At 43.2% G+C, this 14,166-nt stretch overlaps 1 protein-coding gene across 6 annotated transcripts in view; it reads right to left on the reverse strand.

The window, feature by feature from the left end:
* The window catches only part of SHQ1 (SHQ1, H/ACA ribonucleoprotein assembly factor), a 215,177-nt gene that overhangs the window by 165,480 nt on the left and 35,531 nt on the right, over positions 1–14,166 (reverse strand). For all 6 annotated transcript variants that reach the window (XM_068253995.1, XM_068253993.1, XM_068253990.1 and 3 more), the window contains exons 3-5: positions 10,624–10,688; positions 7,341–7,463; positions 1,153–1,307 (exon numbers count right to left, since the gene is read on the reverse strand). In XM_068253995.1, coding sequence (XP_068110096.1) covers positions 1,153–1,307; positions 7,341–7,463; positions 10,624–10,688 — 343 coding nt within the window. The remainder of the gene's footprint in view (positions 1–1,152; positions 1,308–7,340; positions 7,464–10,623; positions 10,689–14,166) is intronic.

Here is a 14,166-nt window from a genome sequence, read left to right on the forward strand (position 1 = left end):
CTGACTGCAGAGCTACAGCGAGGGACATGCTGGGAGCTTGGGGCATGGACAAGCCCTGGGTAAGTAGCACTTATTTTCATAAAATAAAAGCCTGATAACTCCTTTAAGGTTAGGCATCAGACACAGACAGGTGTGTGTGTGTGTGTGTGTGTGTGTGTGTGTGTGTGTGTGTGTGTGTGTGTGTGTGTGTGTGTGTGCGCGTGCGTGCGTGTGTGATATCACAATTTGAAGATTTGCTCACAAGAAAGCTTTGGCTTTGGGCTGGGGATGCCGTGAAACGGGCCTCTAGTTTGTGTTGTCCCCCCAGGCCAAAAGGTCCCAGTCCTCCCCTGCCGTTGACTGAATAAAAGGTCTCAAAGAGACAGATGCACAGTCATCTCTTTATGATCCTTCTACTTTGTGGCTGCAGTAGAGTCTGAATCAGACATTTGAAGCAAGCATGCACCTAATTTTGTCAGACGTCAGTCAGAGACATCTGATCTGCATGCTTGTTCAGGGTCTATGGCTAAAAGCATTGGAAGCAAAGCATTGGAGGCACAAAATCAACAGGACAGCCAGGCAATTTGCATTGTTTTAAAGGATTGTAGATTGTAAGCCTTTGGGCAGGGTCCTCCTTCTTTTGTGTCCTACCTGATCATGCTCCTCCATTACTGTGCACCCATGCTAGGCATCTGAGTGAACCTAACTTGCCTAATCTCCATGCTCCATCCAGTGACTGACTAAGCATTACCTTATGCTCATACTGTGCTGTGTGATCTGATCTTTCTTGTATTCCTGTATTGTCGTATTGCTGTATGTCACCCCTAAATATTGTCTGTAACCTAAACTAATGTTCAGCGCTGCGTAATATGTTGGCGCTTTATAAATACAATAAATAAATAATAAAGGAAATAAGTATGTCAGCCTCCATATCCCTCTCAGTTCAGGTGTACTTAAACCTCATAGTGGTGCTTAGCCAGGCAGAAGACGATTCAACCCACAGAGCCTTTTATTAACTGCAAAATACTGGCACTATGCTTACTGAGCTACCAGATGGTATATTGAAATCAGTGTTGCGAGTTTAATATCCTGCTCTCTAAAATGCCCAGCAGCCTAGCAATATGACTGAACCAGATTGCGCAGGAGGAGGGACTGAGAGGGAGAGGGCAGTACCTGCAGTCGTGTGAAGACCCCGACGCGCAAATTCCCAAAACCATAGCTGCACTGGGAATTAAGGTCATCAGCAGCCGGTTCTTCATAGAGAGTCTGCTCAATCTGCCAGTCAAAGTCCTCCTCTTCCTCCTCCTCAGGAACCTCACTAGAAGCCCCTAAAAGTGAGACAAACAAGTTAAAGCGGCACCACATTCTAAATGATCACCAGAGATAACGTGTGAAAGCAAACTAAGCGAAAACAAATTCAATTGGCAGCTATTGTTTCACTGTTAAGTGAAGTTATATGATTTATTGGCACTTTACAAAAATCCCATGCAGATCAACCTCCTATTACATGGTTAGATTGTTCTACACTATGCCAAACAGATCAATTCCTCTCTGATCAGTGGGTAGATCAAATTCCCCATACAAAGATCACAGATTTTCAATAATTTTTACTGTGAATTCTATTGAAAATCTATCAAACTGCAGCATAGCACGGTTCAATATAATGCAACGCTACAGGCCATAAAGTTACTGCTGCCTGCCCGCCACGTCCAACTGACCAAAATGTACCGCTCTGTCCAATTTCAATCTATTTTTGCCATGAATTGTTCAAAATTACAGTCTGTTCTGATTTCTGATCTCGGGTAGACTTGCCTTCTACTCAACTGTAGTTTGTCAGTTATAGTAATATGACATGGGGGCCTCATGTTGGATTTTTGGATTATTCATTTTTGTGGTCTCCTGGACTTGACCTTCCCTGATCACTCCCATCTTACTTGATCTTCCATTTCCCCCCCCCCCCCCCCTCACCTATTCCTTCTACACCCACTTCCCCTTCCACCTTTGGCGTTGGGCATCTCAGAAGCTACATGTTACTGCTTGGAGCATCTACCTCCATCCTTTTTTGGGGGATGGGAGTGATGTTATAATTATTAGTATGGATTTATAAAACTCCAATAAATGTTGTGGTGCTGATTAAAATGAAACCTTGCTGGGTTTGATGGTATCTGGTGCCAGGGAAATGGTTATTCCCTCCTCCCCAGATCTGAGGGGTGTGTGTGTGTGTGTGTGTGTGTGTGTGTGTGCGTGCGTGCGTGCGTGCGTGCGTGCATGCTCTTGTTATTTGAGTTTGCATTCTGATATTTCATTGCTAATATATTTCTCCAGGGTCTTTAAAATGCGCCTGATCCTTATGCGCTGCTCTGCTCCTTTTTTTATTGACAATTTCTTTTGCAGGTGGTCTCATGCTGTCACTGAATTATCTGGATTGAGAGACCCGTTTCTCTACCTGTGATGACAGTGATGGTCCTTCCTTTAGATCCACCTTTGTGGGGGTTGACATTAGGATTTACAGTAATACTTGTGTGCAGTGTCCTTATCCTTCAGAAAGTGTCAGTGTCCTTGAGAACGCCGGTATATACCAGCGAAACATGTCATGTCTAACCTGCGTGGGTTGTTTCATGGCGTAGTGGCGTTCTCTGCAGCCTTGCCTGCCCCGTCATGCCACTGATCCTGCACGCTTGCATGTAATACACGATTGCTGCAGCGATCAGCCCGCATTGTGCCCAGAAAATCCCCAGCTTGTGAATGGGCTTGCTGAGACAGACTAATCTTTGGATTCCAGACACATGTGGCATCCTGCACTGCCTCCTTGCCACCATCAATATCAATTTGCACAAACTGTCAGCCTATATCTAACGGCTTGTTATCTGGAGCACCAGTGGATCCATCGCTGGCCATCTGGTGGCTTCCATGACACATACCACCTTCTCCAAGGATCGGTATTGTACGTGTACATTTACCTGATACTGCCATTCCATGCTTCTGCGTTCTTTTGATTATTTTAACTGTGCATGTGCGCCAGAGGTTGCTACATAGGCTGTTTGGAAATCTTTGGCTCATCATTATCTGCTTTCTGCATCCTGGATATGCTTACTTAACTTACGCATCTGCTTTGCATTATCCATCTGAACTGAACCCAAGTTCTTATGCTTCTGCTAAATGCTTTGGCTGGCATTGTCACTGTGAACTCTCCTACAGATGAGGAGTTGAAGAGTTTTATGATTCTTTTGTGGGAGTTGCCTGGGCATATTAGGCATATTATCGTGTGTGTGGGTTGTATATGTGTGGATGAGTACTGCAGCGTGGCCACTTGATGCTTTTTGAATTATGTTCTGTCTTGTCTTTGTCTAAAGAGTTATATTTTAGAGTAAACCTTTAATTCGGCATCAGTATTGAAGCCCACACTCTGTTTGTCTTAAAGTTTGTGTTGGCACTTTTACACTTTAGGATGGTTTTAAACCTATTTTTTTGCATTGCTGTGGGGATGCCATGCTCCTGCCACATCTCATGCAAAGCAAAGAATGACAAACATATGACCCTGCGGCAGAGTGCACTGACAAGGTCATATGCATAGCGTCGCCCCCTGATTTACATTACTTCCGCCGCAGAAGTCCGTTGGCAACTCACTGTTGAGATTGCAGGAAACGATGTGATAAGTGTACTATGCCCCATTGCATTGCAGTTACGTTTCCATGCGGTAAAATAGGGTAACGCACACTTGCAATGCAAGTGTAACAGGAGCCTCAAAACATAAACGCAATAGCAAGCGTAAAGTGATTGTGCATACGATTTTGCAATACGATTTTTGCGGGGATTGCACATTCATTCTGACAGCAGGAATCGCAGGAAAAACGCAACATGCACAACTTTTTTGATTGAGAAAAATCGCAGCGCAATCACAAGTTACTTTAAAACAGAACCCACAATTTCTAATTTTATGCACAGTGTACCTGCATTTTGGGAATCGTATGCGATTGCACTACAAGATGCAGTGCAACGCCAGCCGTATAAAAGAGCCCTGACAAAGCTGGTTTGCATGTCTGTATAAGCGCCTCGATTATCTGACTTTTATATTTAGCAGTCCAGGAGCCCCCTCTATGGCCCAGCATTCTAGAGCTGCAGGCTGCAATCTTCTCCCACATCTGTGTCTGTGACCCACTTCATTAGAGTACAAACAAGCCTGCTTAAACTAGACCTGAACTCCTGCACAGCACAGAAGGAAAACATAAGAGAAATGCACCGTGTATGTTTTTAGAGAGTTTAGCCTGTCTAATGCCCACTCATCTGTGATTACCAGAAGTTGTAATTTGATCTCTTTCCTGTGTCAGCTGTCTGCAACAGCAGAGCAGCTAATTTGTAAACACAGGATGTTAACAATATATCTGCTTTTATGAAAACAGGAAGTAGATACTGCAGATTTATTGCAGGATTTGTATCAGCTGTAACAAAGAAATGTTGTTCTTTAAAGGTTATTAAGCTGTTGCTTATCTTTTAGGAGCAGAGAGGAAGTTCTGAGTTCAGGTCCGCTTTAAGGGCTACTGCTTTTGATCACATGACCAAGATTTTAAAAACTTGATTTTAAACTACTCAACTAAACTACACAGAAAAGTAACACTCCAGCACTCGGCGCACTAATGCTACATACACACTTGAGATAAAAGTCTTTGGAAAAGGCAAGATCCCAGACCAATTTTACCCCCTTCCGTGTAGTATGAGAGCCATACCTACACAGTCTATTCTATTCAGCTGAACTCCCCATCAGATAAAAATCTTTGCAAGATGCTGCACACAAAGATGCTGTACACATTCAAAAGATCAGTATCTGCAAAAGATCTGTTCCTGCAAATTGCATTTATAGTCTATATCTGCAGATCATCATACACACCTTCTTTAACAGACATTCATCTGCAGATCTGAAGATTCATCCTGGTGGATCTGATCTGCAGATGAATGTCTGTTAAACAAGGTGTGTATGAGGATCTGCAGATATAGACTATGAATGCATTTTGCAGGAACAGATCTTTTGCAGATACTGATCTTTTGAATGTGTACAGCATCTTTGTGTGCAGCATCTTGCAAAGTTTTCTTTGATGAGGAGTTCAGCTCCATAGAATAGACTGTGTAGAGTATGGCTCTCATACTACATGGAAGGGGGTAAAATTGGTCTGTGATCTTGCCTTTTCCAAAGACTTTTATCTCAAGTGTGTATGTAGCATAAGATATCAGGTAGCATATCTAGTTCCAGCAATGTGTTAAAGTGTAACTGTCGGGCAAAAAAATCAATTCTTTATTTTTATTTGGTAAACAAATAAATAAGGATGCTAACCAGGCAATCCAAAAGTTGAAATCTTTTACTTTTCTTGTTGATAAATGATCATTCCCCAGTTTACCTGACTCTTATTTGGTACACACAAAAAGGAAGTTGCAGGGCATGTTGGGTTGTCATTTTTTGCTTCTGCACTTCCCCTCAGACTTAACTAATGCAGCCTGATTAGCTGAAGCCTCTTCCCCTCCTGTTTTCCCCTCCCCACACCTCTGTTCCTCTCTGATTGGCCAATATTTCTCATGCTGAGACAATGCACTTTCTATATAGTGAGGGGCGGGCAAATAAGGCAGAGGAGACTAAGGGAGGAAATTACATCAGAATTAGCTTCAAAATAGCCACACTTAAAATGGGAAATGCTAAGAAGGTTTTTCTTTTTTTTTTTACTGTAGAAAAATCACTAAAATCAAAATGTGGAAAGTGCAATACATATGTTATGTAAGTAGAGCAAGTACTTATATGTGTTGTTTCTTTTTCTGAGAAAGTATGGCTGACAGCTCCTCTTTAACACTTTCCAGTTCCTGGAGTGAAACGTAGCATCTCTCTTTAAGACTCAGCGATGGTAGTCAGAAATGTGTCCCTGTGTGTTTCCCCCATCTCAGCCCTGCTACGTGCATCAGTCTGTGCGATTGTGGTTTCAGCCCCTGAATTACTCCTGTGGGTTATGAATCTCCCTCTGGGAGCATCACAAGAGCCCTCCAGGCAGAAAATTACAGTGAGCGGGCCTCTCAGAAGCCCTCTAAAGGAGCCTGGTCATTTAATGCATGAATCACTGTCATTGCTTCCACTCGCAGGCTTTGTGCCATCAAGAAGCAGATATTAGCCCTGGGAGACCAGCGTCCCACTGGTGCATTTGTTGTCAAGATCTCTTACAGCAGGTCACTCAGCCAGCTCCAGCAAGGGGAAGAACAGAAAAGGGGGGAAAAAAACACAGTCCTGAATTATGGCTCTGCCTGGCTTCCATGTAGCTTATCTGCGGTAATCATTTGCTCAAAGTATAATAGCAGCTTTTAGCTTTCGGGAATAAACTCAGATAAAACAATACTAATCTCATCAATGTAATTGCCTACATTTGACTTCTGTGTACAACAAATTGTTGCTGTCAGCTAGGATTCTATCTGCGGTTATTTATTTTTGTGATTAAAGTGAAACCACCTTTGCTGTGGGGGGAAAAAAAACACTTCAACAAATGTAATTCCCATGTATGGAAGGAGGGGAGGTCTTCCATTTGCCATGGGTGGTCCTTCATCTTCAATGTATTTAAATTGTTTTTCCACTGTGGTGTATGGTATTTCTGCACTTATCCTAAAAAAGGGGACCTTCTGTGGCCCCGAAACAATTGTCAGTTCTGTTTTGACATATGCCTTGAAGAATAATTGATCAGGTCATTGTATTGAGTGTCAGAGTAATTCCAAAATATACTTTCCTAAAATCAGGGTAATCTATGACCACAATACTTGCCCTTTAATATACTATTATGCCAATTTGATTTTTTATTTTTTTTTAATGGACATCAGTGACTTTTGTTCTGTTTGACTGTAATTTCATTTGACATCCTTTGTATTCAGGGGTCCATTGACTCCTACCACCTCCTCCTACACTAAACTTTCAGAAACAGCAAGCATGCAAATCCTTGGTTTCATTTTATAATAGGGGGCTTCAACTTTCCTAAGTCTCACTCCCAACAGTAGCCTAAATAGGTAAGGGCCCATTCACAAATGCGATTGCAAAATGCAATTGACTAACAACTGTGCGTTTACATTCTGATCACACTTGTTTTTGTCAGCAATTGTGATTCTGATTCAGTGAATGAGAATCTCGATCGCGCCAAAAATGCTATATGCAGTGCGTTTGTGATTTACGGAGATTGCAAGCGCTGCAGTGTGAACGGTTCCAGAGGGATACATTGTTCGCAATGCTTTGCTGATCACCAAAGCACACAAAAAAAAATGTTGAAAGGCGCCCCAGTGTGAATAGGCCCTAAGGGAATCTCAGATAAAATGGCAATTTCTTTTTACAAAAACAGATAAAAGCACACCTATTTCCTCCACGAGAGGTCTGGCTGTTCTCGCTCCTTTAGGTGCCAGTAAAGCAGTCAGCAGATTCAGACCTTCAAAATGCTGTCCTGGGGCTTCCTTAGGCACTTGAACAGTAAATATGCCTGAAAAAACAAGCACATAACAGATCGGTAAGCAGAATATCTGGCTAGGACTACCTACAAACAAGAAATTGTCATGCACCAACCAACCAGAAAAGGGTAAATAAGGTTCCTGCTGGAGAGTTTTATCATGATCTGCACCTTGCTGTTCAACAGGCCACCAACAGATGTCTCTCTACAGTGTGCTAACTTCTGCTTTTTGAAACATCCGTTTATTTCATGCCGTCTGGAGGAGGATCTACATTGGCACCACATCACTACTGAGTATTTGCCAGCTGAAAGTGGCTACACTCTCCCCCAAATGTGTACTCACCTCAGTAGAGAGAAGCCTCTACATAATCCAGAGGCTTCTCCCATCCTCCTCCACTGGACCATTCAAGCACTCTGCCCTCCAGAAAACCATTGACAAGCCCTTGTAGACCTCTCACACCTGTGCAGTACCAGGGACCAGATTGTGCTTGGCTTGTTCCGCCTGACTAGGTCCATGCTACTGCGCGGTCATTTCCCTGGTGGTCTAGTGGTCCCCTATGCTTCCATTGTAGTCTACTGGATCCCTGATACATTTTTCTGATAGTCTCCCCCATACGCTTCTCTGGTAGTCTAGTGGCTCCATCTGCTTCCTTGGATGTCTAATGCCCCCCTGTATGTTCCCCCAAATGCTTCCCTGGTAGTCTAGTGGTCCCTCATATGCCCCCTGGAGGTCTAGCGTTACCCCATAGCTTCCCTGGTTGTCTTCTGGGCCCCTATAGTTTGCCAGGTGGTCTAATGGTCCCCTTTTGGTTTCCCTGGTGAGCTAGTGGTCTATCGGTTTTTCTGTGATCTAGTGTTCTTCAATAGCTATAGGGAAACTATAAGGAAAGCTATGGGGAATTACTACCCCACCAGGGAGGTGGTGTAGTAGTCCCCCATAGTTTCCCTGGTGATCTTGTGGTCTTCTATAGTTTATCTGGTAATCTCGCGCCCCCCCCCCCCCCCTAGCTACCCTTGTGGTCTAGTGGTCCTCCCATAGTTTTCATGTGGTCAAGAGGTCTCCCATAGTTTCCCTACTTGTCTATTCGTCCCCCATAGCTTCTTTGGTGCTCTAGTGATCTCCCATAGTTTTTCTGGTGGTGTAGTGGCCCCCATAATTTCCTTAGTAGTCTAGTGTTCCCCCCATATGCAGAGATCGGCAGCAGGAAGAATGGAGAGCAAGTATTTACTCATCTACCCTAGTTCCAGCATCGAGCAGCTCCCTTCTGCTCAGCACCGCATCCAGCCTCGTACTGCCGCAAGTACAAAGTACCGGTGATGATGTCATCAAGCCAGGACCCGATACAAGAGGCAGTGCAAGGCTGGTAGCACTGCTGAGGAGTGGAGCAAACAATGATGACTGGGAGAATGAGGAGAGGTGAGAGCTATCCCCCCAGCCTCTGCTTTACTCTAGTGATCACTATGGACACTGTCAATCGTAGTGATCACTTGATCAGGAGCCAACCTGCATGTTTCCTGATCTGCGAAAATGTCAGCTGTCAAATGATTGTCAATCCTCCCCCGTAAAGTGCACACGATGGCAGGGGGTCTATGTGGACTCAGTTTACTGAACTCTACACCATGGCACAGATAAGACACAAACCCGGCGTGGATTTCAAAAGGCTGGTTCTGGCTAGTACACAGGTAATTAAGGGCTATGATTAAATATGCTTTCCTTATGGTAGAGCTGCCTTTGTGGATGCAGAAACAAAAATATTCGTAGTCAATGGTTTTGTTTCCAATTGCGTGGAGTGATGTCACTGTACTACTGGTAAATGTGACCCAATTAGCACTGGACACATGTAATGTCACTTACATGTAAACATGTTATGTTCTTTCTAACACTGCACCTCTATAATCTGTCCTAAAGAATGAAGCATTGTCCCAAGAAATGCATAGATAGTGTTGTGTTGTCACATGCATGTGTATAATACACATACAACCTACCATATATTATTAGTGTGCTGCATCTGCAATAATACATGTGATGTTAGTACATTTAGACTCAGTTCTATTACAAACTGCTTATATAAGTCCATTAACAAGCTTAATATTGGGTCTCCTAAATACATACCACAATGAATTTGCCTACTAGATGTGCTAGCTTTTAACTGTGCTCTATGTTTACTGCTATACAGTATTGTAATAAAACATTTTATGTTGTAAAACATTTTAATCATGCGGTACATGAATGTGTCACAAGTGTTATGGTGACCTTTATAGTACTGGACACTGTACTAAGGCCTATGTGGTGTTAATATCTGCCTCCTCACACGCATGTCCTGTACAATCTTTGTGCTATCCAATATGGGTGATAAGCAGCTGTTTCAGAGACATGTGCAGTAGGGACATTTTCTAGCAGCATGTATACTGGGTATGTGTGTGATGATGAGCACATCGGTTTGCTCCCCCTGCTGCCGGTGAAATTCCAGAGAAGGGAGGGAGAAGCAATCCAGGGTCCGGCAATCGCCGGAACCCTGAATTACGGCTAATCGGGCCGCGCACTACAGCATTGTGGCTACAGCAGCGCCCATTTCAGGTGCTACAGAGCACATGCCATGGAGGTCTGCCTCAGTGATGCCTCAGTGATGCCTCAGTGAGGCCGAAGTGACAAAGGTGCACATATTGACATGAATCTGCAGTTACCTCGTGGTCCAGCAGTTCTGAGTTGCGGAGCGTGTGCTCATTTAACTTTTCCCAATTTTCTCTACTTCAGATGTGTATTTGGCTGTTTGCCTGGAATGTGGCCTCTCCAAAGAAAAAAAGCCTAAGGGCTCGTTTCCACTATCGCGAATCCGCATGCGGATTCGCACATGTAATGCAAGTGGATGGGCCTGTTTCCACTGTAGCGTTGTTGAGGTGCGTTATTTTCAGCGGTGAAAAAAACGCACAAAAGAGCCGCAGAATTCGCTAATAGGGAAATTGCATGCAATTTGCCCATGCGTTTTTTGCCGCAAATTCGCATAGGTACCAATGTAAATTCACACAGGCAGTGACATGGTTAAAATGGCATGTACCCTCACCTATGCGAAATCGCGGCAAAAAAACGCATGGGGAAACGCATCCGCATGCGATTTCATCAGTGGTGGAATCCAGGCGATTCCGCACCGCAATAGTGGAAATGAGCCCTTAAATAAAAAAGAAATGATCTTACCTTCATCAGCATTATATGTGCCTTTCTGCCGCCCATCTTCCACTATTCTGCCAGGTAGTGTCAGCCTGTGGGGGGAAATGATGCTGCTTCATAAGCCAGAAGAACAACTAGGTATTTTTCATAACAGCAGTTACAGCTATCCTATTTCTGTGTTGGAGTGTTGGATAGCAGCGACTGTGTTAGCGATATTACATTGTGAGCTCATGTGACAAACTTTGAAACGAATTGCAAAAGCGGTAATCGCTAAATAAATGCAAAACACAATGTCAAACAGTCAGCATGACACCAGGTAACTTGCATTATTTATAAGGGAATTAAGATGGGAGCCTCTGTATTCTTCGTAATCTTTACATTCCTAGTGTAACCGTCCCATGCTACCAACCTCAACATCGGTTTACTGGCTCATTATTCTGATGGATGGCCATAGACTGGTAGATCAGTGATAAAATGTCAAGGGCAGCACCAATCAAACTCTGCTTTGGTGTTGCCCGCAGGCCTTGAGTTTGACACCTATGTTAAAATTATTATTGATTTATAAAGCACCAACATATTATGTGGTGGTGTACAAAGTAAGAAACAAACATGGGGTAAAGAACAATACAGACAATGATATACAACAATATGCAAAATACAGAATCAGTACTCAGTACAAAATCAGTAATAACAGTGACAGAATGAATATACAGTGGAGGAAATAATTATTTGACCCCTCACTGATTTTGTAAGTTTGTCCAATGACAAAGAAATGAAAAGTCTCAGAACAGTATCATTTCAATGGTAGGTTTATTTTAACAGTGGCAGATAGCACATCAAAAGGAAAATCGAAAAAATAACCTTAAATAAAAGATAGCAACTGATTTGCATTTCATTGAGTGAAATAAGTTTTTGAACCCCTACCAACCATTAAGAGTTCTGGCTCCCACAGAGTGGTTAGACACTTCTACTCAATTAGTCACCCTCATTAAGGACACCTGTCTTAACTAGTCACCTGTATAAAAGACACCTGTCCACAGAATCAATCAATCAATCAATCAAGCAGACTCTAAACTCTCCAACATGGGAAAGACCAAAGAGCTGTCCAAAGATGTCAGAGACAAAATTGTAGACCTGCACAAGGCTGGAATGGGCTACAAAACCATTAGCAAGAAGCTGGGAGAGAAGGTGACAACTGTTGGTGCGATTGTTCGAAAATGGAAGGAGCATAAAATGACCATCAATCGACCTCGCTCTGGGGCTCCACGCAAGATCTCACCTCTTGGGGTGTCAATGGTTCTGAGAAAGGTGAAAAAGCATCCTAGAACTACACGGGAGGAGTTAGTGAATGACCTCAAATTAGCAGGGACCACAGTCACCAAGAAAACCATTGGAAACACATTACACCGCAATGGATTAAAATCCTGCAGGGCTCGCAAGGTCCTCCTGTTTAAGAAGGCACATGTGCAGGCCCGTCTGAAGTTTGCCAATGAACACCTGAATGATTCTGTGAGTGACTGCGAGAAGGTGCTGTGGTCTGATGAGACCAAAATAGAGCTCTTTGGCATTAACTCAACTCGCTGTGTTTGGAGGAAGAAAAATGCTGCCTATGACCCCCAAAACACCGTCCCCACCGTCAAGCATGGGGGTGGAAACATTTTGCTTTGGGGGTGTTTTTCTGCTAAGGGCACAGGACAACTTAATCGCATTAACGGGAAAATGGACGGAGCCATGTATCGTGAAATCCTGAACGACAACCTCCTTCCCTCTGCCAGGAAACTGAAAATGGGTCGTGGATGGGTGTTCCAGCACGACAATGACCCCAAACATACAGCAAAGGCAACAAAGGAGTGGCTCAAGAAGAAGCACATAAAGGTCATGGAGTGGCCTAGTCAGTCTCCGGACCTTAATCCAATAGAAAACCTATGGAGGGAGCTCAAGCTCAGAGTTGCACAGAGACAGCCTCGAAACCTTAGGGATTTAGAGATGATCTGCAAAGAGGAGTGGACCAACATTCCTCCTAAAATGTGTGCAAACTTGGTCATCAATTACAAGAAACGTTTGACCTCTGTGCTTGCAAGCAAGGGTTTTTCCACTAAGTATTAAGTCTTTTATTGTTAGAGGGTTCAAAAACTTATTTCACTCAATGAAATTATTATTATTATTATTATTATTATTTATTGTATTTATAAAGCGCCAACATCTTACGCAGCGCTGCACAATAGATAAATGGGTTAACATACAGGTAGAACATACGGAAACTCACAACAAAACAAGATCATGCAAATGATTTGATAACAATACAGTATCATAGGTCAAAATAGAGACTGTTCGAGTCTACAAGAGGGGTGAAGCATGTGCGAAATCTTGTATATGTGAATGTGAGGAGGTGATTCTAGAGGAGGACATGTGCAGATCTGAGATTGTGGTTTGGTTGGTATCTGGAAACTAGTGAGAAGATGTGAGAGAGATTGGGGAGAGCTTAGTTTTAGAGTTAAGAGTTTGAACTAAATCTTTTGGTTAATTGGTTTCCAATTAAGAGCCTGACAGAGAGGAGCAGCAGAGTAAGAGCGGGAAGAAAAATGAATGAGACGAGCAGCTGAGTTCAAGTACAGAATGGAGCGGAACCAGCCTGCTAGTTAGTAGTGCACAAAGTGGTACCATATGTTATAATAGTCCAGAAGAGATATTATAAGAGCATGTATTAACATTTTAGTCGTGTCCTAAGTGAGAAAAGGTCGGATGTGAGATATGTTTTTGAGTTGGAGATGACAGGAGCTGGTTAAGGAGTGAACGTGAGGAATAAGGGAGAGGGAGGCGTGAAATATTACCCCTAAGCACCATGCTTTGGGAACTGACGTTATAGGGGTGTTATTAACATTTATTGTTATATCAGGCAGAGAAGTGGACAGAGATGGTGGAAAGATGATTAGTTCCGTTTTACTCATATTAAGTTAAGAAGCAAGAGGTCATGAAAGAGGACATAGCAGACAAACAGTCAGGAACACGTGTGAGGAGGGAGTTAAGATCTGGGGCCGAGAGGTACATTTGTGTATTGTCTGCATACAAGTGGTATTGAAACCCAAATGAATTGATTAAGTTAACAAGAACTGCATGTAGAGGGAAAAGAGGGGGCCCAAGGACAGAGCCTTGAGGTACCCCCACAGATAAAGGATGGGGAGATGAGATCTGATCTGAGTAAGAGACTGTGAAAGACTTTCCAGAGAGAAGGAAGATATCCAGGAGAGAGCAAGGTCCTTTATACCTATAGATCAGGTATGTCAAACCGGTCCATTGTTGACACAGCTCAAATTCATTGATGAGTCTGAATCAGGAAAAGTGTGGTCCATCAGGTAGAACATATTCCTCTCTTTCTCAGTCCATCCTAAACACTGGCATGGATCTGGCCCTCCAGGCCTGGAGTTCGACACCTGTGCTATAGATGAAAGTATCTGAAGGAGTAGGGTGTGGTTTAACAGTATCAATCCCTGATGACAGATCGAGAAGGATGGGTATGGAATAATGTCCTTTCGTTTTAGCAATAAGAAGGGCTTTTTCTGTGGAGTGGTT

The sequence above is a fragment of the Hyperolius riggenbachi genome, chromosome 9 (assembly GCF_040937935.1).
Source record: "Hyperolius riggenbachi isolate aHypRig1 chromosome 9, aHypRig1.pri, whole genome shotgun sequence".
Lineage (NCBI taxonomy): Eukaryota > Metazoa > Chordata > Amphibia > Anura > Hyperoliidae > Hyperolius > Hyperolius riggenbachi.